The 26,025-nt window shown below is 35.8% G+C and overlaps 1 protein-coding gene across 3 annotated transcripts in view; it reads left to right on the plus strand.

The window, feature by feature from the left end:
- Positions 1-25,520, plus strand: part of MTBP (MDM2 binding protein) — a 72,325-nt gene extending 46,805 nt beyond the window's left edge. The window contains exons 15-22 of one of the 3 annotated variants that reach the window (XM_032610642.1): positions 2,180-2,297; positions 8,662-8,817; positions 11,598-11,693; positions 17,904-18,170; positions 19,753-19,993; positions 20,724-20,837; positions 23,856-23,921; positions 25,196-25,520. In XM_032610642.1, the coding sequence (XP_032466533.1) occupies positions 2,180-2,297; positions 8,662-8,817; positions 11,598-11,693; positions 17,904-18,170; positions 19,753-19,993; positions 20,724-20,837; positions 23,856-23,921; positions 25,196-25,234 (1,097 nt within the window). In that variant the 3' untranslated portion in view covers positions 25,235-25,520. The remainder of the gene's footprint in view (positions 1-2,179; positions 2,298-8,661; positions 8,818-11,597; positions 11,694-17,903; positions 18,171-19,752; positions 19,994-20,723; positions 20,838-23,855; positions 23,922-25,195) is intronic. The other 2 variants (XM_032610643.1, XM_032610644.1) reach the window with 2 other exon arrangements.
- The last annotated feature ends 505 nt before the right edge of the window (positions 25,521-26,025 follow it).

Below are 26,025 nucleotides of genomic sequence, written 5' to 3' on the forward strand. Positions count from 1 at the left end.
TGTGCTCCCAATGCAGGGGGCCTGGGTTCAACCCCAGGTCAGGGAACTAGATCCCACATGCCACAACTAAGAGTTTGCATGCTGCAAATAAAGATCCCGCATGCTGCAACTAAGACCCAGTGCAGCCAAATAAGTAGATATTTTTAAAAAATAAATAAAAATAAATAAATAAAATGAAGCAGTGTATTTGGTTTCTCAGAGGCTCCTTTTTGATTTGTCAGCATGACTCCGTGTCCTGCTTGCCACATAAATAAAATATTGTATTTCATTTTATTGTAAGAATTATATTAAGTTATTACCCAAAAGACATGATACATATGAATGTTTGCCTATCCATTCCTTAATATTTAGCCTGTGTCACTTATATTTATGTAGATTGTATAGTCAAAGTTAATAATTAATTATATTGTAATATTTAGGAATAATTAATGTTAACTTTTATTTAAAATGGCTCGTATTCTTTTGTGAACACAGCCTGTAACTGTTCAGAACTGATAATGATTTTTTTCTTTATACTTTTTTTGAAAAACCATGCCAACATTATAAAGTAGATTATTTCATCATAAAGCTCATTATTCTATAAAATAGTATTTCACCACCCTTATTAAGAAATGGGAAGTGCTATATTTGGATGGTGTTTGGTTGGGGCAGTCCAGTATAGGCATTAAAAATATTTTAAGCTATTTGACTAAATAGTTTAATAAGTAAAGGAAAAATAGTATGCAGTTGGCTTCTGTTTTCATTTATGATTAATTTTTTTCTTTTTTGTTCAAAAATTTCTTACCAAATCATTATCACTTTGTAAGACCCCGAAGTATAAAATGGGTATTTTTGTCAGGGTTGATGGTTAGTCAAATAGCTAATGTCCAGTAATTTTCAGTCAATTTATTAGTGTGTAATAGTTCAAACAACTTAAAGCACCAGATAGTTTTTGAATCCAAAATGTAGTACAAGTAGTTATTTTGCCAGTGTTAAAACAGTTAGGATGTACTCATAACTTATAATGAGAATGGAAGGTGTCCCTGTATGTTTTTGATGATAATTGCAGTGTTATCAACAATCTCAGTTCATTGCAGCATACTGGCTGGAAAGATAAGCACACCTTTACATATAATATTTTATTAGTGGTAAAATAACATTTAACGTTAGCGATTTACTTGAAAATGTGTATGTTAAGGCATCTTACACTAATACATAGTGAGAATTATTTCTAAAGTAACCTTTACCTGCAAACATCATAAGTTATTTATGGTATTACTGTACTTTTGAGAATGAGGTAATCTCTCTTTTTTTTTTAAAGATTCTCACTTTTTTTTAATATAAATTTATTTAATTATTTAGCTTTTGGCTGCTTTTGATTTTCGTTGCTGTGCGCAGGCTTTCTCTAGTTGCAGCGAGCGGGGGCTACTCTTCGTTGCGGTGCGTGGGCTTCTCATTGCAGTGGCTTCTCTTGTTGCGGAGCACAGTCTCTAGGCACGCGGGCTTCAGTAGTTGTGGCACACGGGCTCAGTAGTTGTGGCTCACGGGCTGAAGAGCACAGGCTCAGTAGTTGTGGTGCACGGGCTCTAGAGCGCAGCCTCAGTAGTTGTGGCGCACGGGCTTAGTTGCTCTGCAGCATGTGGGACCTTCCTGGACCAGGGCTCGAACCTGTGTTCACTGCATTGGCAGGTGGATTCTTAACCACTGTGCCACCAGGGAAGTCTGGTAATCTCTTTTAAAGATATGAATTTCTCAGGATACTGGTGATAATTCCTCTTTGTAGTATGGAAATCACATAATATATCCAGAATATTCTCCACAGAGTTGTCTCCTTTCCATTTAGAACTAATTTCACAAAAATAACAAAGTTATGCTTTCATTCCATGAGTTTTTACAGTGCTAATTCATCTTCTGAATTCTAGCTCGTAACTTTTATTATGAGGAGATAGTAAAATAAAGCTTAATACTAATTTTTTTTTTTTCATTTCCAAAAAACTTTTCTATGGTATTTTGCACAGTTCAGGCCATCAGAGATCTCCTTAGTAAACGCCCGAGGTAAGTACTGCACAGTTAATCCAAGTTGCCTTTATACACATGCACATGTGCACGCACACACGATGTATGTATGTATCTACATACATTTTTATATAGCGAAATTCAGTATGTTAATACCTTTCAGTACTTACATATTTCTCTTCAGATTCCAATCCAGTGGAACGTATTTCTTCAAGTCTAGTGGAAACCAATCCTCTGGAGTGGCCAGAAAGGCATGTTCTTCAAAACCTGGAAACTTTTGAAAAAGCTAAACAAAAAATGAGGTAATATTGAAATAGCTCAGTATTTTTTAATGACTTTTTAAATCTTAATCCTTGTATTTATGAGATATTAGTAGTTTATGGTTTTATTATAAAAGAAATATATGCTTACTATAAATCCATAGATAGATAGATAGAGCACTACAGAGTAGTGTGTCCACGAAATGCTCTTTTTCTTCTACCTCCTACTTGTACTTTCTAGGTGTACATAATCACAGTTAACATTTTAGTGGATGTCTTTCCAGACCATCTTCTATAGATATACACAGGTATATGAATATGTAAGAAAAATTTAAACAATACAGGAACATGTAAAGTGAAGTAAGAGTACTCTTCTTCTTTGAGCTATTTTAAATTCTTCCTGTTTTACATTTTTATGTTTGTATAGTATCTATTAACTATCTCTAAGAGGCAGAGTTTATTTTTGTTTTGTTTTTGGTTCAATACATAGTCAGCACTCAGTACATAATTGTTGAGTGGTAGAATAATAGAATAAAGAGAAGGGATTTGGCTCTCTTGCATTGCCCTCCTCCAACTCACTTCCCCCAAATCACATTTTTATCTTTAGATCCTCTGCTGATAACATTTATGGCTTGCTATAACATTTGTGACTTGCTATAGTAACATTTTGTTCATAGATGTCAACAAATTTATTGAGTACCAACTGCGTGTCAGGCTCTCCTCTTAGAGGAGTAACCAGACAAGTAAATATAATACTTATAAATTACTCTATGTGTAATGACTGAAACAAAGGGACTGAAGGATAGTAATTTTACTTGCTGTGGGCGTGGAGAGATGAGGTGGATGGTCAGGGATGGCTCCCTGAGGAGGTTACATTGGAGCTGAGACCTAATGGATAAATGGGTGAAGCACATTCAGTCACACAGGACCTTATAGGTTTTCATACAGACTCTGGATTATATTGTAAGTGCATTGGTAAGCTTTTGATGGATTTTATACCAAAGAGTGATGTGATCTGATTTTGCAAAATAACTTTTACTCTTTCGTGGCGAATAGATTATAGGAGGAGGATACTAGGAACAGACAGATCAGTTGGGTGGTTTTTTTCTGTAGGCTGAGAGATAACTTTGATTTCTAACTAGAGTAGTAGTGGAGAACAAGTTTGGGATATATTTTGGTGCTTAGCTGGGGAAAAAAACCTTCCTGTGATGGACTGGATGTGGAGGATAGGGAAAGAGAGGCATCCAAGACAGTTTAGATTTCTGGCTTGAACAGCATGTGAGTGGTGTTCTCACTTATGGTTTGGGGAAAATTGGAGAGAAGTTGGAGTAAGGACAGATTTGGGGAGAAAAATCGAGAGTTCTGCTTTAAGGATGCTAAGTTTGCTCTATGGCTTATGCAAGTGGACATGTTAGGTGGATCGGAGGAGAAACCTGGAAGTCAGTTTGGAGTTGTCATTAAAAGGGTTTTTCTGAATACATGCTAGTGGATGAGATCACTTGGTGAGGCCATGTAGAAAAAGGAAAGAGGGCTTAAGACCATTCCTTGAAGGTCTCTAACGTTTATAGGTCAGGAGGAAAATGACAATCTAGAAAGAAGATTGAGAAAAGGACAGGTTACCCGTAAAAGAACTTGCATTTCTTGCCCATGATTATTCATTTTTTTCTAAATGTCTATTTATTTGTTTTTATTTTTGTTTGTATTGGGTCTTTGTTGCTGTGTGCGGGCTTTCTCTAGTTGTGGTGAGCAGGGGCTACTCTTCACTGTGGTGCACGGGCTTCTCATTGTCGTGGCTTCTCTTGATGCAGAGCACACGCTCTGGGCGCAAGGGCTTCAGTAGTCGCGGCACGTAGGTTCTAGAGCACAGGCTCAGTAGTTGTAGCGCACAGGCTCAGTAGTTGTGGCTCGTGGGCTCCAGAGCGCAGGCTCAGTAGTTGTGGCGCACGGGCTTAGTTGCTCCGTGACATGTGGGCTCTTCCAGGACCAGGGCTCGAACCCGTGTCCCCTGCATTGGCAGGCAGATTCTTAACCACTGCACCGCCAGGAAAGCCCACCCGTGAATTTTAGATTGTATATTTTAACTTCCCATTGTGAAAGGGGAGGAAATTAACATCTCTACTTCTCTTCACCATTTATCCTTCTTCTTCCTCTGGCACCTTATGTTATTTGCAATAGACAGTTTTTTTTTTCTTGAAGTTATTTTTCTTGCACCTCTCTGACTTGCTACTCTGATTTGGACTGACCCTTTCTACCTGCACAACTGTTATCCTGGTATTTCTTTTGAATACATTTCTAGATTAGAACTGCATTTTCTTGGATTTCGTATCTAATGAGAAGTCTGATGCAACATGGAGTTTTGTTCCTTAATAGGTATTTTACCCTGTCTGGAACTTTTAGAATTTTCTATTTTCCATAATGTTCTGAAATTACATGCGGCCATCATGGTGTGAACTATTCTGGTCTCAAGCCTTTTGTCTTTTTTTCAGCTCTGGGAGAAGCGAGAATTCTACCATTGAACCACCAATGCCTTACGGCTCTGGGAAATATTCTTCTATTATTTCTTTAATAGTATTCTTCTGTTTTCTTTTTTCCACTCTCTTCTCTGTAATGTCTGTTTTAACTAATTTTAGATGTCCTGGATTGATTTTTCATTCAAATTTGATTTTTCTCTCAATAATCCATCTCTTCATCTTTTCTGCTCTACATTCTAGGATATTTCCTTGACCTTTACTTTCATCGTTTCTATTAAATTTTTGGCAGCCATTTTTTAAATTCCTAATAATTCTTTTTTATCTACCCTATTTTTTTCATAGCTACCTGTTCTTTTAATAATGAGAATTGAGAAGATACTATAAGGATATTAATTGGAATTTTCTTTTAACTTGTTTTATCTGTTCCTTAAATGATCCTTTCGATCTGTTTTATTTGCTCCTCTGGTGTTTTTCTCTTAGGTGTAGTTCTTTAGTGTCTGGTGGCCCTTGATTCTTCATAGCTAAGAATTTAGTACTAGGCTATGTTATGTTGGTAGTTGCATACATTTTCTCTCTATATGTGTAGTTCTGTTCCCTATCTGCTCACACCTGAATTAATGCTGGGGGAGGGGAGATATAGGGCCCCCAGGGGTATCAAAAGGCAGGTAGCCTTGGTCCTTTACCCATAACTAAAATAATGGGGCTTTATTCTGGGGGCTCCACCACCAACAGTAGGACAGGCACATAGTTCTGGATTTCATAGTTTCAGTTTTTGACTTGGAGGTAAAAGCATGGGGATAAGATGTGGTGTGGGAGGGTCATACTAGAACAAGAATTCTAGTAGAGTTCTGAAAATATGCCACCTGATTTCTGCCTGTTGCCACTCCGAGCTCAAGTTTAGAGTCCCTCTGTGGCTTTGTGGGATGGAAAAAAGAAGACATGTTCTACCTTTTTTGTAGGTTTCTCTCTTATTCTTGTTGAGGCTCTTGTTCTAGTTTATTCCTGAAATTCATTGAACCCTTTTTTTTTCCCACTGTTTTTCCTTCTTCCTGTTTTCAACCCTATTATAGATTTAGTGCCCAGTACTTCAACACTGTGTTTTTTATTTTTTTGAGTGGAAAGGTTAATGCGTATTTTTAATCCACCATCTTGAACTAGAAGAAGCTTGCTTGTCATTTAAGTCTAGCTCAAATAGCACCTGTCTCTTAAGACTTTTATAAATGATGTAGTTAAAAAACTGTGTTATTACTTCTTTCATGAAACTTATTTTATTGTACCTTTTCTACCTCATTCTACATTGGTGTATTTATCTCTTTTCACTCTCCTCACCTTCTTTCTCCTACTTCAAGTCATACCTCTACACAGTTGAGAGCAGTGATTATGAGTCTGTAAATTATCATCAGTGAACTCTTTTTTCAGTACCTTACAATGATAATTGCAGAGTAAATGCTCAATCAGTATTTGTGGACACTTCAAAATATGGGAAGATACCATCAAATTCTTGGCTGGGGACAAAAGTTATGTTATATATTTTCATAATTTGTTTTGTGTTAAAGCAGGTTCAGCTGGAATACAGGACCATTACATACTGAAATTTAAAAGTCATAAGAATTTGGTTTTAGACAAACTCAGTCACCTGTTGTGTGACTTTGTTGCCTCATCTTTAAGATGGGGATAACAATCCCAGTTCTACTCCAAAGTTGTGAAAATTTAATGAGATAATATATGAAAAAATACTTTGTAAGCTTGAAAACACTAAACAAAGTGTTGTCAGTATTTTTAGTTTTGTTTTTAACCTAAGACATATCTTGATAGTATAATCCATAACAAACTGGGCTTTTAAATTGCTCTGATATTCTTGTGTCCTGGGTTCTATGTAAATGCAAAGTATACATTTCCCCATTGCAACTGGCTTATAAAATGATTGAGGGTAATATTCATTAAGATTTTGTGAGTCACTATTAAAGAATGGCCACACAGAAATTAAACTCATAATGTAGTTCCTGCCCTCCTGGAGTATAAAGTTCAGAGAAAATATTTAAGTGTTTTTCTGTTTGACTATTTTTATTAGATTTATATTTTCAATTTAAAAATAAAGGGAGGGCTTCCCTGGTTGCAGAGTGGTTGGGAGTCCACTTGCCAATGCAAGGGACATGGGTTCCAGCCCTGGTCTGGGAAGATCCCACATGCCATAGAGCAGCTAAACCTGTGCGCCACAACTACTGAGCCTGCGCTCTAAAGCCTGCAAGCCACAACTACTGAGCCCGTGTGCCACAACAACTGAAGCCCACGCGCCTAGAGCCCGTGCTCCGCAACAAGAGAAGCCACTGCAATGGGAAGCCCGTGCACTGCAACGAAGAGTAGCCCCCACTCGCTGCAACTGGAGAAAACCCACGCACAGCAACAAAGACCCAGTGCAGCCAAGAATGAATACTAAATAAATAAATAAATAAATAAATAAAAATAAAGGGAATAGGAAGAGGAAAGAGGCACTGTCATGTTTAGAAATGTCTAAAGCCATAATGTCAACATTTCAATCATAAAATTATCAGTAAAAATGCTTGATTTGAGTGATTAAATAATCAGGAAATAGTTGAATTAATATAAAGTCAGGAAATTAATGTTCTGTGTAGGTATTGAAAGATTTTATTTTTGCTTTGGTGACAGAGTAATGTCATGATCTGTGACTCAGTGCTTGATAAAACCTTTAGCATTCTCTGAAACTATTTTCCTCTTTACCGTTTTTAAAACTTTCTGGAATTTTTTGGGTTCATAGAGTTATAGAATAGAACTAGTATCTAATTCAGAATCAGTCTAGTTCTGACTCTGTCTATTGATTGATTGATTGATTGACTGTACACGGGCCTCTCACTGTTGTGGCCTCTCCCGTTGCGGAGCACAGGCTCCGGACGCGCAGGCTCAGCGGCCATGGCTCACGGGCCCAGCCGCTCCATGGCATGTGGGATCTTCCCGGACTGAGGCATGAACCCGTGTCCCCTGCATCGGCAGGCAGACTCTCAACCACTGCGCCACCAGGGAAGCCCTGACTCTGTCATTTTAAATAGCTTGTCACCCTGGGTCTGTAAGGCGTTATTGTGTGTTAGTGTCTTTATATGAAAAGTAGGAACAATGATTCTTTTTTAGGCTTAGTATGATAAGAATTTTACAAAGTTCTTATTTTCAGGTGTTAATTTCATTTTGAGATAAGACCTGTCTTTTTTTCAAGGAAATTTGTATTAAGAATATGTTATATGTAAAGTAGTTTGAAAAGTATAAAGTCCTGCATGTATTTCAGGTATAATGATTCAGTACTTATTCATAATGCCATAATCATGGCTAGAAGAGACCTTGGAGAAATTTCGGATTACCATCTCATTTCATGGTGTGCTTCAAGTAATCTTTCAAGTTCATAGATGCCATATGAACTTGAGAGGCCCGCGTACCACCAAAAAAAAAAAAAGAAAGAAAATATAATTATGTTTATTTTAGTTAAGTAGTAGCATTGTTGACATGGTAACTGCAAGTTTTACTGTGACCTACAGATTTTTAAAAATATACTTTGATACTAAGTGATTTGCAATAACTTTATTTTCTTTCTTAAATGTGTAGATCTTCAATTTTTTTGTGTGTATTTTTCTGATTTCTGCTCATAGCAGCTTTTCCTGACCATGGTGAATTCTAATCCACTTTTTATTTTTTTTGCTGTGCGCGGACCTCTCACTTTTGTGGTCTCTCCCGTTAGCGGAGCACAGGCTCCGGACGCACAGGCTCAATGGCCACAGCTCACGGGCCCAGCCGCTCCGCGGCATGTGGGATCTTCCCGGACCGGGGCACGACCCCATGTCCCCTGCATCGGCAGGCGGACTCTCAACCACTGCACCACCAGGGAAGCCCTAATCCACTTTTAATAAATCTACATAACATTTTTTTCTCAGAACTGGTTCATTACCTCGTTCATCTGAACAGTTACTGGGCCACAAAGAGGGTCCACGGGATTCAGTCACATTATTGGATGCTAAAGAATTGCTGAAATTCTTTACCTCAGATGGATTACCAATTGGAGATCTTCAACCTTTACAGATTCAGAAAGGGTAAGTTATAAACTTACAATTTCAACTAATTTTTAAGCAATCATTTAAAAAACACATTGCCTCTCATTTCTCCAGTTAATTAATGCTCTGTGACACTTTGACAAATTCTACAAGTTTGAGCCCAGCATTTATCAATTGGCCTTAATCCTCACATTTTACCTTAGCCAAATGTCGTACTGTTTTGTAGTATTGACTATAAGGGAAACAGGAATAATAAAAGCAACCTCAGCATATTTCTCTTAGAAATCAGCTTCTACTTTGTATACAGATGGCAATACTTTTTAAGAAAAAATTGTAATTTGACTTGCAAATATTTTTTTAAATTCTCTTTTCTGTATCACTTTCTAGTTTTGATTTTGCCACTACTTACTGTGACACTGTCAGTTATGTCTAATAGCAAAAAGGACAGCCTTTCAACTGAAGAGAATGGGGAAGTGTAATAAAAATGCTTTCAAAGCTATACCATTACCAAGGAAGAACTCAGTGTCTACATGAATAATTTACAACTAACTTGACTTCCAAGAAAACTTCCACTAAGTTACTAATTAATTCTGGATGTTACTGAAGTTTACTTAATTACAGATAAAATTATGGCATCATACACTTGTGAGATTTTAATAATTTGTTCACTACCCCAATTTCTTTTTTCTAATCCATTATTCTGAGAACCTTCCAAAGGACCTTAAGAATTATAGAACATTTTGATTACTTTTTCAAAGCTTGTTTTGGCAAATATTGAATTTAAGGGTTAATTTTGGAAAGGATTTATTTGAAAATAGTTAGCTTTCAAAACTAATGTTAGAGCATATTGCCTTCATGTTGTGTTCACTAAAGAGAGAGAGATGGGGAGCAACTTTGAAAACATGAGGATCTTAATAATTTGGAGTCTTAATGACTTAATGATCTTAATGACATAAAAATAGTGTGATTTTAGAGTAATTTTCTTTTTCTCATAGCTTTGAGAGATTGATAATCTTTTTTGTGGGCGTCTTTTTTGTGTGACTTCCCACAAGAAAGGGAAGAACTATGTACACATTTTCATCTGTTTAGTTATCAGATTACTGTCCTTCCAAATCATTAAGCGTGAACTGGCAGAGTCAGATGGGTTTGCCAAAACTGATTATGTAGGTTGTACTCTTTTTGACCAGAATGTCTTTTCTAGCTGCAATGTCTAGGGGAGATGCTATTAATTCTTTCTGTAGTTTACCAGTGATTTATTTAGGGAAGTTTGCTATAATTCCTTGATGTTAGTAAAGAACTGTGTCATTATCAAATATATCTTCTATTAAAATTAAAGTTGAAGGATGAGCTTTCATGGTAATGAATCAAGGACCTGCAGACTTTTATTAAATGTCTACCCATGCAAGGAACCACCGAAATGCAATACTAAGTTAAACAAAGTACAGGAGTGACTCCTATATATACACCAGAGGAATATTAAACATTGACAAAATACATATGTATTACAGTGTTACCTTTAGAAAGAACAAGGTGTGAGTAAAATTAAACAAAATTAGATAGAGCTGCTTAGAGAGATTAAACTAAGAAATGGAAGACAACATGGCAAAGGAAAGAAGTGAAATGCTAAGTACCTAAATAGTTCTATATTACAAAATTATTCACTTTGATAATTAGTCATCAAAATACTGGGATCATTGCAATTTATTCATGTTATTTATTCAGAACTGTTTAAATGGATGCATTGAATATAAATTCTGGTTTTTGGGATTCATTAACTTGCATATGTCTTACATTTTAATGTAATAATTTCAAGCACTTATCTTAGTACTCAGAGATAATTTTTAATTTTCGGTGGCATATGGGCAGTTTTCATTACTAAAGCCAAGGGGCGAAAATGTGATAGCCAATTTATTCATGGTACTCTACTATCTACTTGTTTTTATGTATACCATTTCTAAGTCTTCTGAATTCAAGCCCCTGGTATTTCATTCTGCCTCTTAACTGTGTAAAGACCACTTGTATAATTCTCCCATTCCCATCTCACCTGTTCTGAGCTCTAGGAACACGATTCAGTTCATTAGAACAGTACCTCCCAACTCAGGCAGAGAAGGAGAGCACTTATTAGAACAACTAGGAGAGTTTAACCTAATTGCAGCAGTCTTCTTCCTGAGATTTTGATGTACCCCTGCAGGCCTAGGTGTGGAGGGGTAGAACATGAATATTTTATGTAAGCTCACCACATGATTAGTTCCAACATACCTGCTGATTGGAAACTTACTTCAGAAGAAGAACTGAAATCAGCAGTTAGTCTTTTTATCCTCTGATATTTAAAAGGTCACTGATTCTTAAAGTAGGTGTCAAAATGACTTCATTCCCAGGCAAAGAAAACTCTGCATTCCGCATGTGGTTATAGGAGGAAGTAAATACTTCTTTTGTCACTAAAGATTGGAGTTTGACTTTATTCCCCTGGAAAAAAGAATTTAGCTAAATTCATAAACATTTTCCTACACCAAAAAAAAATATTCTTCAGGAATAATGCTGTTTCTTGAACTTGCACTAGAAATCATTTTCTATTCTTGATTTAACCATTTCTCAGAATAGTTTTGTGAAGTAAGTAGTATGGTAACTTCCGAAACTTGGGACACAGAAAATGTAAGTGACAAAACCCATAGGCTTAACCTCACTTCATTTCCTTCTTTGTCCCATATGAGATCCAGTTATAGAGAAGGAAGTCAGATTTCCTTCTTTAGACAGTTTCTTGAACTTTCTCTTCATCACTAAATAAACTTTAAATACAAATGAAAAACTTTTTGTTTCAGGGAAAAGACTTTTGTCCTGACACCAGAACTTAGTCCTCGGAAACTTCAGGGTTTACCTTTTGAAAAAGCCTCAGTATGTCATTATCATGGAATTGAGTGAGTTTTTTATTTTCACTTTACTCTTCTGTGTGTTGTTGATGTAGCTTATCTTAGGTGAGTGTAAAGAGTGACTGTAATAAAATGATATAAATTGGGACAGAGGGCTTCCCTGGTGGCGCAGTGGTTGAGCATCCACCTGCCGATGCAGGGGACACGGGTTCGTGCCCCGGTCCGGGAAGATCCCACATGCCGCGGAGCGGCTGGGCCCGTGAGCCATGGCCGCTGAGCCTGCGCGTCCGGGGCCTGTGCTCCGCAACGGGAGAGGCCACAACAGTGAGAGGCCCGTGTACCGCAAAAAAAAAAAAAAAAAAAAAAAAAAAAAAATTGGGACAGAGAAGCAAAGAGAAAGTATGTCCAAAAATACTCAAAAAACTAAGCAGTACATACACAAATAATTTGTCTTCTGTTGGAAAAAAGTCATTTGATGATTAATCAGTTTTACATTTAAACATCCTATTATTAGTTACTAGATATTTTAGTCAAAATTATTTTAGTCCCTACATTGTAAATGTGTATTTATACTACTGGTCACATTAATATTCCCTGGTCATTGTAATTGCTCAGAAACTGTTAGATAAAATGCATTCTCATTTGCAACATGTTAATTATGTGTACATTTTTATGGAATTCTAATTGACCAGATGAATGAAATTTCCAAGGATTCTCTTGCTTAGAGGTATTAGGAGTTCCGGAGGTCATGTGCACATCTACCATTTTCACCAGGACAAGAAATGGAATGATGGAGATAATGTATTTTAGGTTAAATTTTCAAGACCTTAGTGACAACAGGTCATTCTAGGAATGTTTAGGTTTCTTGTTATGCTTAAATAAGATTTATTTTATTTAAAGAATATGTAAAGTTATATCAAATTTGATACTAGAAGCAAAAATTTTTGGTTACTTTATTTTTGAGCATCAAAATTAAACTCTCCGTTAAAGTCAGGGGCAAGAAAAAGATATCTGCTCTGACCAATTTTTTCTTTTTAATCATTTTTCTATATGTTCTAGCCAATCAGTTAAAATAAGGAAAACTAAAGAGTTTAAAAGAGTTACATGTAGTAAAACGGATACCAAAAGGTTTTTTTGTATTTGCCTTTTATTTTGCAGAGAAGAGACCTGAAAGACTTAGAAGTAGTAGAATTTGGTAAGGTAGCCAGTTATAAAATACATATAAAAGACACAAGTTTTCCTTTAAACTAGCCATGTCCAGTTTTTAACAGGATGAAAATGATCCCATTCAAAATAGCAGATAAAATCATAAATATCAGAAGTATTCTTGTAAAAAATGTAGAATGGGAAAATTTACAAATAATATGTATTAGGGGACATAAAAGCAATGTTGATTACTTAGGGGAAACATGCCTTGTTTCTCTGTGGGAAGATCCTGTGTTATAAAGGTGTTAATTCTCCTGACATCAATGCAAACATTTAATACAGTTCTTGTCAATTTTGAACTTTTGATGAAATAATTCTGTAATTTATCTGGTAAGAAGTCTCCTCTTTCTTGTTTAAAGAATGAGATAAATTGTATCATATTACTAGAAAATTTTATTATAAAGCTATTGTAATTACAATGTGGGGCTGGACCTAAGTAGAAATTACAAGGAAAAAGCAAGAATACATGATAATTTGATCTGACAGAAAAAGAATTTCAAATCAGAGGGCAAAAGAAAAATGTTCCGTAGATAGTAGTGAGAATGTTGATTAAGAATTCAAATAAAAATAAATCTGTTTGAAATGATTCTTTGTTCACGCCGAATATCAAAATAAATCGCAGATGTATTAAGAATTAAAAGTGGGAAAACTGTGAAAGTAAAGAACTAGCATAAAATGTAGGGGAAAATCTGTTCTAGCAGAGGAAGAAATCAAAAAAGAGTGATAGATTTGTCCTAATTTTTAAAACAGTAATGTCAGTTATCAACAGAAACAAGATTAAAAGTGTGGATTAAACTGAGGAAAATATTTTTTGAACACAAATGAGAAGGTAAATTTTCTTTGTAATGCTTACAAATCATAAGAAAATGAGATAAAGGCCCCTATGGAAGAGTTTGCAACATCTTAAACCATTTGTTTTTGAAACAGGAAATAAATATGGCCAATACAGGTGAAGAGTTGTTTTCTTCACCAGTCAGCTTTTTAAATTTACATTAAGAATGTAAATTGAAACAACAGTGAGAATCCTTTTCACCCATAAAATCATGGTGGAGGTAAAGGGACATGAATAAGCCAGCTTGGAATATAAATTGTTACAACCTGTCTGGGGGGCTGCTCGGTAATCTACCAAAAGCCATGCAGTTGTTTATAATATCAGATTGATTAACTTCACTTAATGATAAAATTAGCGTTTACATTGAAAGTTATTAGGCAAGGGTATTTTTCACAGTGTTATTTAAAATAAGAAACATTGGAAATAATGTCTAACTGTAGGAGGTTGGTTAAATAAATTATAGTGCATCCATAAAATAAAATACTGTGCAGCCACCAGAATGGTTAAAATAAAAGACCGATGAGTGTTGACAAGCGTATGGAACAATCAGAACCCTGGAACATTTTTGGTGGAAGTATAACGTGATTTATCTACTTCAGAAAAGGATCTGGCAGGTTCTTATAAAACTGAACATACTCAGACTCCCTGGCTCAGCATTTCTAATAGTCATTTTCCTAAGAGAAATGAAAACCTAACACCACAAAAAGACTGGTAAAAGAACCCACAGAGCAGTTTTATTCATAATACCCACAACCTGGAAATAGCCTTAGGTGTACATCAATGGGAGAATAGATAAATTAACTGGTATTAAAGCAGCACTACTCAATAATAACAAGGAACAACGTATGTATACATGCAACAACATTGAACTTCTGTCTGTCTGAGTATGAAAAACACAGTTGAAATAAGAATTTGAGGACTTTAAAAAGTGAAATTGCCTGCCCTTATAAGCAAATAAACAAATTTAGTTGTGACTCCATTTTCCTTGCTGTAAATTTAATCTGGGGCCATTGAGATCAAACTAAGAAAGTTGCAGGAGGTGAGCACAGTGAATCCAGAAACATGCTTTATTTTCAGGATTTGGGTTTATAGTGTGAGGTCCTATTCACATTAAATGTAGATTATGTTTCTACCTGAAGCAAAGTTCAAATGAAATTTCAAAGTAAATATGACACTGCAAAGAAAGTTCTCTCTTCTTACATTGCCGTGAGCCTTTGGAATCCTTGAGCTTTTCCTCTACTCAAACATAAGGAATATTTGGAAGAAATATATAAACTGCTCAAGTACAGATCAATGTTTACTTAAGCCAAAATGAAATCTATCCACAGTTGACTTGTTTTTCACTTCTCTCTCCTATCCTGGAGTGTAAGATACCATTGATTGTAAGATGCACCATCTTCTTTAACAACAAATTGAATTCCACTGTCAAACTGTGAGAGTCAGTTGGCCACACCAGCCTCCTGTTGCTCTGAACTTTCTTTCATGTATTCCAAGAGATTTGGCAGTTTTTCCGGCTTTCATCGGCATTGCTTGGTGTGTGCTAGGCAGTATCTTGCCTATTTTGTAGTTATAGGACAATGATAGCTTCATCTTCTGATAGGTATTTTTCTTTCTTTGGACACATTTGGTTATTTGTTTGCATTTGGTTATTGTTTTGCAAGAAAATGTGGAAGTTTACTCATTCATCCAACAGTGAATATTTTTCTTCACTATTATCACATACGCACCCTGCTACCCTGTTTCTGTTCCCTTCTTATTTACAAAGTCACTTTTTGTTTTGATGCCAAATCATAGTAAAATCACTTTGAAGACATTTTAAATGACAATTGAAGTCAATATGCACAGTGCACATAATTCAGTTGGAGGCATGACATTTTGAACAGCTGTGATTAAGAGATGTTAAAACTGGAAGGAAAAAATCTGCATCTTAGAATCAAAATCTTAGAGTAGAAAAAAGTATGCATGTGGAGTCAAACTATGCATTATTTTTCTCTGAAAAATTTCCTGTAAGCCAATCAGGAATTACATTTCCTCTCTCCTAGAACTTTTCCTTAACATTCATGGTTCTTAGTGGTTTTCTAGATTCTGTCAATCGCCCAGGATAGAAATAGGACTCATCAGTAATCCTTAGGGTTGGGGCTGATTTTTAATGAAATGTGTTTTATTAAACAACAGACTAGAGAAAGAATGTTAGAGAATTGAGAGACCTAGGTTCTAGTCACTCTTCTGCCACCAGTTAACAGTATAACTTAGGAGCTCATTTTTCCCTCCTGTTAAATTAAACTGTTGGTTTATATCAGAGATTTTTCAGTCCTAGCTGCACTTTAGAATCACCTAGGTCGCTTTCTAAAAAAATGTCCAAGACTGATTCCAACCCCAGACCAATTAAATCAGAAACTCTGGGCATCAGTATTTCATAAAAACTCTTCAGATGATTCTAATGTTCAGCCGTGGGTCGACCCCTAAGTAAGATGACCCTTACACTTTACATGAGAGATAGCATACTAAATTGGTTAAAGTCAGACTCTGAAATCACCAACCTGGGTCTGAATCCTGGCTGAGCTACATATCATCAGCATAGCATAAGATTTGCTGTGGTAGAAAATGAAACCACTGATGATGATGATGGTGACGATAAGAGCAGCAGCATACATTTATTGACAGCTTTGCTTGCATGTTCCAGGCACTGTTTCTGAGTGCGTACGTGTACCCATTCATGATCCTCACCATAGCTCTTTGAGATAACTGCTACGAATCTCATCTTGCAGAAGAGGCAGCAGTAGCATAGATAAAATTAAGTAGTTTGGCCATGTTCACACAGTGGTAGAGCTGGATTTAAATCCAGGGAGTCTGGCTCTCTAGTCTGTACTCTTAGAAATCCAATATGTGTCACAAGAGAAAGAGAAAACCTCCGTCAGGCAATCAGGTCGGGGTAATGATACACTCCTTGAGTGTTGAACTAAAAGCTTATAGACCCAAAGTTCTGACTCTAAGGAACTTCTTAGAATTTTACAAGTAAACAGGACAGATAACAGAAAAAGGTTTTAATGTTTAAAGTCCTGTCATCGTATATGTGAAACTGTTTCCTTGATGTAGAAGGGGAGAATGTGAAGGGTATTCCAAGGTCACACATCTCATTGGTGATTTTCTTGATACGCTTATTTGTTGTACTTAACAACATGGGATTTCTTTTTTTTTTTAAGCCTTATCAAAGCATTTATTTATTTATTATTTTTATTTATTTTTTGGCTGCGTTAGGTCTTAGTTGTGGCACGCGGGATCTCCATTGAGGCATGCGGGATCTTCCCTTGCAGCGCAGGCTCTTTGTTGCGGCGCACGGGCTTCTCCCTAGTTGCTGCGTGCAGGCTCTAGGGTGCGTGGGCTCTGTAGTTTGCGACACGCGGGCTCTCTAGTTGAGGTGCGAGCTCAATAGTTGTGGCTCGCGGGCTTAGTTGCCCTGCCCTGCAGCATGTGGGATCTCAGTTCCCTTACCAGGGATAGAACCTGCATCCCCTGCATTGTAAGGCAGATTCTTTACTACTGGACCACCAGGGAAGTCCCTGAGATGGGATTTCTTTAAGTCCAGAAGCATTCACTGAGCAAACATCTCATTGATGTTAAATCACTGAGCAAACATCTCATTGATGTTAAATCAGATTTAGCTAGAAACCAAATGCACACACAGCTGAAGTGTTTGAAGGAAAATTTGTCAATCAGTCAGTAAGGTGGAAATGAGTTTCAAAGGGAAATTTCAAAATGTTCTGAGCTGTGTTTGGTGAGCCAGTTTAGAATGCCTTTATACCCTGTTAATCTTTGTGTTGAAAATAAACTTGTTCTTTCTAACAGAAGTTAGCATTTCACGTCATTACATATCAGCCATGCTGAAGTATCAGAGGTTGGTAGAGATTTAAAAAGTATCAAAACAGCCACTGTATTATTTTGAAAATAAGCCAGAGGATTAACTTGATCTGTTGCCCAGAAACAGTCAAAGAGGAATCAGATTGTACTTCAAATTTTTTTAATTTTTTGCCATGTTGTGTAGCAGGCTGGAAAAAACTGAACTTGTGAGGGAAGTTGGCCGTTCACTCAACCTTCCAACAATTATTAGGAAGTTTAGTAAGAACTTTTTAAGTACATGTTTTGCTTTTCCCTAATTGGCAGGGAAAAAAGCCCATGGCTGCCATGGAGTCTTTGATTTTAAAGATCTTTCTCTTGTTTAGATATTGCTTGGATGACCGAAAAGCATTAGAAAGAGATGGGGGATTTTCAGAACTTCAGTCTCGTCTTATTCGTTATGAAACTCAAACTACATGCACCAGAGAAAGTTTTCCAGTACCTACCGTACTGAGCCCTCTTCCGTCTCCAGCAGTTTTGTCAGAGCCCGGAAGTGTCCCTGATGGAGAAGCTTTACAAAGTGAACTCCGGACTGAAGTCTCCCGAGTAAAAAGGAGATCAAAAGATCTGAACTGCCTTTATCCCCCCAAAAGGTGGTATATTAAGTACATAAAGATAGTATCTTGACAGAAAGTATTTTAGTCCGCGGGTAATTGAATTAATCTTTCAGATTTTTAAGCTGCTTTCTGTGCAGCTTAAATGTAATTCATTCATACCAGGAATTGTGTTTGTATTGTGAGCAGTTGATGATTATGCTTATAAGTTATACAAAGAAATGACTTGGAAAAAACACATTGTTTCTTGCTTTATATGCTAATATACAGCCCATCAGCACGATGGGTTGTAAAGCTTTTAAGCCATGGAACACTGGCGATCTTATCCAATAGATTAAGCAGCTGAGCTACTCTGTTGAAGGGGATGTTTAGGGATGCAGTTTTTCTGTTAGCTCTCTTCTCACTGTTTCCTACCTACACTGGACCCTTAAACAAGGGGTTTCATGAGGTACCATTTTTGATTGAACCTGGGCTATGGCAGTGAAAGCGAGGAGTCCTAACCACTGGACCACCAGGAAATTCCCATGAGGTACCGTTTTGAAACAACTTGTTTCATATAAAATATAGCTTTAAAGCCTACATAATAATATATGAAAAATGAGATCTTTCTAGCTAATTTATTTGCTAGCTAAATAAAATATCCAAATACCTGAACAGAAATTAGAAGCTTATGAGATAAACACTCTAATTTCTATTGAATTTATATATCTTTAGAACCTTTGTCAAATTTAGGTCTTTGACACCTAAAACAAACCTTAAATTCTTATTATATGTAAATCTTTCAAAAAGTATCAAATATCTTAAAGTGAAACTTTCAAATCTTCTTTTAAACAGTGAAAATTGTTAGAATACTTTTTCCCTGATGGGGAATAACTAAATTATTTTCATGAGGACTTTACAAGTTCATGGTACTATTTACATGCGATAAAGCTAAAAAGCAAATCCATTAATATTTAGGATACTGTATTTTGTAATAATATTTTTTATTTCTGACTGTGACTGATAGATATGTGTTCCAGACAAGAAAGTACACTGTGGCCTCTAGGTTAACAGAATTGAAAAATATGAGACCCTATCTTGTAACAGGAAATTTAAACATTCTAGAAAGTTTGAAACAAGAGCTACTTTTATAGTTTTATTTCTGTTTGTTTTAACACTGTTATTTATTTTGCTCAGGTAGTTGCATAGCTACAACAAGCATGATTATTATGGTTTCTTCATCAAAATTATCTTAATAGAAAAGTATAAGTACTTGGCAGATGAGTACTGGATCTATAAATAGCATTGCCTGGAGTGCCATCCCTGATTTATGTGAGAAATTGTAAATTAACGGGGAGGGTGACAGTAATGTTGCTAGTTGCTTTTCCTATTAGCTTTTAATGTTAGCTGAAATCCTAGAATGTTATTCATTGCCTTCCGTGTTCTAGTCACTCATTTGAAGAACTAGGGGAGCAACTGTATAATATGATGTCGACTGCTTATCTAAGGCAGTAGTAGCAAGAAATTGTGTTTGCTTTTCTTGGGTTTATATGTCAGTGGTTATGGTTGTAACATTTAAGACAGAAAATGGACTTCATTGTTGATTCACTTAATCTGCATTTTTATATTTCCCCCCCATTAGACTTGTGAAATCTGAAAGTTCAGATTCTCAGAGAAGTGGCATTACTAATCATCATCATCAAGCAGTGACATCCAGAAAGCCAGGGGCAGAGAGATCGTTATCTGTGACTCGTCCATCTCTTCCAGTTCTTAGCAGTGAAACTCCCAAAGTCACTACAAATGCCAGTTCAGGTCAAAAAAGTGTGCCTGAACCAAAAACATCGAGGCCCAGTAAGGAATCAAGATCACAGAAACACACACGGGTAAAGATTTATTTCCTGACTCTCTTAGTTCTGCACGGGAAGAAATTTCTTCATTTGATTCGTTTTAAACGTTTGTCTAAAAATTTTATGAATGAAATGAAATGGTATCTTTAATTTACTTTAAAATAATTCAGGGGAGTTCCCTGGTGGCCTAGTGGTTAGGATTCTGGGCTTTCACTGCCTTGCCCGGATTCAATCCCTGGTCCAGGAACTGAGATCCTGCAAGCTGTGTGGTATGGCCCAAAAAAATGGAGGAAAAAAAAAATTCAGTGCAAGAAGGATAATGGAAAAGTGAGTGGGGGCATATAAGTGAAACAGAAAGAGCCACAAATTGATCCTTCTTGAAACTGGTAGTAGATATATCGAGATGAGGGTTTGTTACAAATATTCTCTTTACAGTGTTTGACATTTTCCATAATAAAAAATAAGTACACACCTATATATCCCTGCTGTGTGTACCTTTTACACTCAGATTTTGATTCAGAACTCAGGATATGAATTCCTCTCTTCAGATACTCTAGTCCTCTCTTCCTGACAGATAGCCTGCGACACGTGTGATCGTGTCACTGTTTCAGATCTCCTTTCTTCTAGATGCTTTTGTCTTAATGAGCTTATCTATCTTTAGCATAGCTACATGGTTCTGTGATTCACAGAACTTAACTCTAAAGCTGAAATAATATGTTTGTACCTTTTCCAAGACATATTAGTTGTATACTATGTTCTGTTCAAGATATTGAAAGAAGTAGTTACTGAAACCCTGAAGAAACACAGGATTACTGAGGCTCATGAATGTTTCACGGCTTGCAGCCAGCGTCTCTTTGAGATCTCGAAGTTCTATCTAAAGGTACAGTGTCTTCTCTACTGATGGCAAAATCGAGGTCAAGTTCTAATGTTCCTATTTGACACAAGATAATATTGACTGAGTATCTTTTACACTGATAGCTTATTGCCAATTTTTTTTAATGGAGGTAGAAAAATTGGAGTCAAAAAGTTTATATTTGATTTATTTGATTTTAGTTCTCAGATGTAGAAAACTGCACTTTAACTGGTATCCTCAGTGTTTCCCTAACAAGCCTTTGACTTAAGTTGATAATAAGCTTCCACTTACTTTATTCAACTTATTCAAGTAATTTTAGTATATAGTGAAACTACTGGAGGGAGTATCGAAGCACCCAGCTTCTAATTTTGGATCCATTATCTGCTTGTTGTAAGACATTGGACAGATCGGCCATTCAGATGACAATTTTGTAAAACTTAGATGGTGTTAGATTAGTTCCAGTTTTCAGAGTTTCTGACTTGAATCACAATTTTATATGGTTTCCTGATTAAAACTGCAGATGGACCGCATGTATTCGATTCCCTTCCCTTCTAAAATCTCTCAAGAAAGACAGTATTGAAAGTACAAAAACTAAGAAAAGAGGAAAGGAGAAATGTAGAAATGTTTTCATACATTGTTGAACCAAAAAAAACACATGGAAGCATGGTATAACAGAGTAGAAGAAGTGACAGCCTAAATGTCTGCCTGGGGACACCTGTGAGAGGCAAGCCAGTTCAACAGACACGGTCTCTGACCTGCTCAGGTCTTGGAGACACCAAGTATCATGGAAAGCAGGAGCAAGGTGCCAGGTGAAAAAAAAGAGGAGTTAAATAGAGATCTACAGAGTGAACTGGGGAGCCTTCAGTTTGCTCTGCACGCTTTTCCCCCACAATGTTAACTACAGATAAGTATATTATACATAGTTTTATCCTCACCACCCCCCACCCCACCCCTGCGACAATGCAGGAAATAGTCTCTGGAGAAAAAAGAATTGGAGGCCACGGTAAAAAGCCCAACTGGCCCCTTATTCACCTACCTTGTAAAGATACCAATGAACAAGCTCTGTACAGACAGAGCTTCCAGTAAGATTTTTACTATCTCATTTTAAAACATGACTGGACAGCCAAGAGTTAGCATACTTTTGAGAAAAGCTTCTAATACAGCAGATGCCAAAACATGAAGGAACAAAGGGAACTATGAAGGAGCAGAAAGCTGAAGAAAACTTCATAAAAAACTATATTGTCTCAGAGAGAAGATAATTGGGTGCACAAAACCGGAATGGGATGCTGTTTCCAAAAACTATAGAACATGAAAGCTCCTTAAAATTAGAAATATGATAAAATCAGTACAATAGAAAGGCTGAACAGTTGAGATTAAGAAATTTACCAGAAATTAGTATTAATGACAAAATTAAGGATAAAAACATTAAACACAGGATAAGAAAATGGGGGAATTAATCCAAAAGATCCAATATGCTAATAATAGGAACTTCAAAAATAGAGACTAGAGGAGAAAAAACTCAAAAATATAACAGAAAGTTTTCTAGACCTGAAGGACGCACTCCTCCTGCTGGAAAGGGCACACAGCTTGTTCAACCTAGTGGATGACAGTTCTACAAGCCACATCACTGTGGAATGTCACATATCCTGGGACAGAGAGAATATTTCCTAAAAGCTTCCCAGGAGAGAAAGTAGTTTACATACAAAGAATCAATAAGAGTGGCATTGGATTTTTCTGTGTGCCAGAAGAAGGTAGAACAGTATCTTCAAATTCTGAAGGAAAGTGATTTACCTAGTATTTTATACCTGGTCTAGAAGTCAGTCAGGTATGAAAATTCAGTACAGATACTTTCAGTCATGGAAGGTCTGAAAAATTCTGTCATTTTTTTACCCTTTTGACAAATCTGTGAGAAGATGAAATTCAATAGAGCAAGGGACTGAATCAAGAAATAAAAGAAAAACTAACCTAGACTGGGGAAGATAAGTCCCAATGGGACCAGGCTGAGGGAGCAATTGGACCAAATTGGAGCAGGCTATGGGAGAAGGATCTCCAGTTTAAAAAAATACAATCAAGAAAACAAAAGCAAAAACGAAAAGCTGAAGTGAGAGATTATCCAGGATCCCTGAGTGTTTGAAGAACTTTGCTGTACATTTAATCAGTCTTTCACAGCATTGTGGGGTGGGGGTAGGATTATACACGTGGAAAACTAAGCAAACGTAGTTCAACTACAGGATAAACAAAACAGATGAAAGAGAAATTATAACCGTTATACATTACTTAGCTCGGGATTGAACTATATTTGCTTAGGTATAAAATGCAAACATTGACTATTTACTAATCAAAAAATTGTGGTGCAGCTGTTACTGAGAGGAAGAGAAGGGAGGTGGGAGGATTCAGAGACCTGAATCTGGGATAACAGCAATCACTGTCTAGAACTGTTAAATCATGAAATAGAGTATAAGCTTATTATTTAGAAACATGAAGGTATAAATAAGAGAAAGAGCTTAAAGAATTCAAAGTGACTACTTCAATGGAGCATAGCTTGGAAGTGCAACAGAGGATTACTTTTTGTTTTTAATACAATTGGATTTAAAAATTTTTATAATATAATTTGATATAGTCATTACCTTTTTACAAGTCAGAGATTTCAGTTTTATTTCCTATGGCATTCCCTCTTTGTGGTGGAATGAAATAGCCAAAAAGAAGAGAGAGAAAAAAAGTTATTTTATCTGAAAAATAAATATGAACTGTATATTCATTTCCTGAGTAATGAAGTTAATGTGGCTACTTATAGTTGAGGATGGGGCTTAGGTTTGGTCAGTGCCATTGAGTATTTGAGATTAGAGTGGCGTGGATGTATTTTGGTTAGAGTACTTTGACCTTTCAGGATGGAACTAAATTATAATCTGTTACTTTGAGTTTTTTGTAGTATCTCCCTCTTCATGTTGATACTTACAGAATTAGGATCATCTCAAGTTTTTAATAATGACTTGTTCTCTGTAATTTAATGTGCAGATTTAAGCTGCTGTATTTTGTTACGTTTAGGATCTTAAAACTTCAAGGGGTCTATTTGAAGAAATGAAGAAAACAGCAAGCAACAATGTTGTACAGGTAAATAAATTATTCCCAAGAAACGACATTCAATTAAATTGCTATTTTATTGCAGGTTAGTACCTGTGATGCTGTAATATATGCAGTAAGAATTAGTGAGTGGTCTTTTCAACTTTGTCCCTATGACCACTCTTTAAAATAGTTAATAATAGACTTATGCAAGCAGAATCTTTAGTAGTATTTAAGAGATTTCTCTGTTAACAAAAGAGCTTCTAAACTGATGTTAAGAAAGAAACAGAAAAAAAAAATCCAAAGAGCTGGAAAAATTAATCCATTTCTATTAGCTATTTTCAAAGTTTAGTTAATTTCTTTTTAGTGATGCTTTGAAAGTACATTTTCAAATAAAGGTGAGAAAATAGAGTAGAAGCTTCATCTTGTCCAGTGAGAACACTACTGTATTCCACAGCGGAAGTTCAGCAAAAAGTCTTCTTGAGCAAGAAAATAAAATGTGGGTTTTTTTTCCATTTAAAAATTCATGATCTAACATGTAATATGTATACACATATGCAAAGAAACACATACAATTTATTTTTATTTATTTATTTTTTAAACATCTTTATTGGGGTATAATTGCTTTACAATGGTGTGTTAGTTTCTGCTTTATAACAAAGTGAATCAGTTATACATATACATGTGTTCCCATATCTCTTCCCTCTTGCGTCTCCCTCCCTCCCACCCTCCCTAACACATACAATTTAAAAACATAATTTTAAAAGAGAATATCCTTGGGATCACTCACTGTGCAACCTGGGAAATAAAATATTGTGGGGACCTTGGAAACCCCCAAAGAATCCCTTCCCCACCATATCCCACTGCATCACCTCTGGAGGTAACCGCTCTACTGATTTTTTTGTGTGTGTGATAGTCATTTCCTTAGTCTTTTTTTTTAATAGAAGTATAGTTGATGTATAATATTATGTAAGTTACAGGTGTACAATATAGCGATTCACAATTTTTAAAGGTTATACTCCATTTTTAATTATTATAAAATCTTGGCTCTATTCCCTGTGTTGTACAATATATCCTCGTAGCTTATTTTATACATAATAGTTTGTACTTCTTAATCTCATAGTCCTATATTGCCCCTTCCCCTGTCCCCACTGGTAACTGCTAGTAAAATGTATTTTCAAGATAATATATATTTTAAGATTTTGACAGGTTATTTTTTGCTTTAAATTTTCTACCATACTCTTTTGAAATTTTAACAATATCTTTTTCTATCACTTGTGTTTCCAATAGAAATGTACCATAATCATATTTTTTTCTCTCCCTAGGTGATTGAATGGGTATTAGAAAAGACAAGCAAGAAATAGCACAAAATCATTCTCTTTGGATAATTATAAATTGGACAGAGCTATTATTTACTTTTTCCTTCCATAGTTTGAAAATTACAAATTTCAAACTTTATTCAAAGAGTAGATGTTACATCTCTAAAGAATTTCATAAATATCCTATATTTATATAGTTTTGAGGTTGCTCAGTTAATGTATTTTTAATTGTGTACTTATTTTATAGTTTTACTATATTTTAATTTTTTAATATTTTTATATATGTTTACAAATTTTACTCTTGGTTATTTAATTATTCCAATAAATAGAAAAAGATATTTCTTTACTTCTTGGTAAATGTCTTTGTTGTTAGGCCTATTTAAATTAATAAGTCTTAAGTAAGACATTGCCAGTGGTTTTGCTCATGTGTTCCAATAGCGTGATTTATTGGACGGCCCCTGATTTAGAAAATATTGGCAAGAAAATTCACACAGTTAGCCATGTTCCCTTACCCCTGCCCTAGAGCCACCACTGTTGAGCTATTCATGTTTATTTGGGATCAAAAATGAAGAAAGAGCAAAACTTATGAAAATAAGACACAGTGAAAATGACTAAGTACAGACTCCCAGAAAAAAATTACCTTTTCCCATGGCAGAAAATCTGGAAAATGTGGAAAATGCAAAAAAGAGTGGAAAAATATTCTAACATTGTTTCTGTCTATAGGTAACCACTGTTAATATTTTTAAACATTATGTTTAAAATATTTTCAGAATTGGTGTCATATGTGTGTGTATGTGTACGTGTGTTTATATATGTGATGTGTGTGTATATGTATA

The sequence above is a fragment of the Phocoena sinus genome, chromosome 17, assembly GCF_008692025.1.
Source record: "Phocoena sinus isolate mPhoSin1 chromosome 17, mPhoSin1.pri, whole genome shotgun sequence".
Classification (NCBI taxonomy): domain Eukaryota; kingdom Metazoa; phylum Chordata; class Mammalia; order Artiodactyla; family Phocoenidae; genus Phocoena; species Phocoena sinus.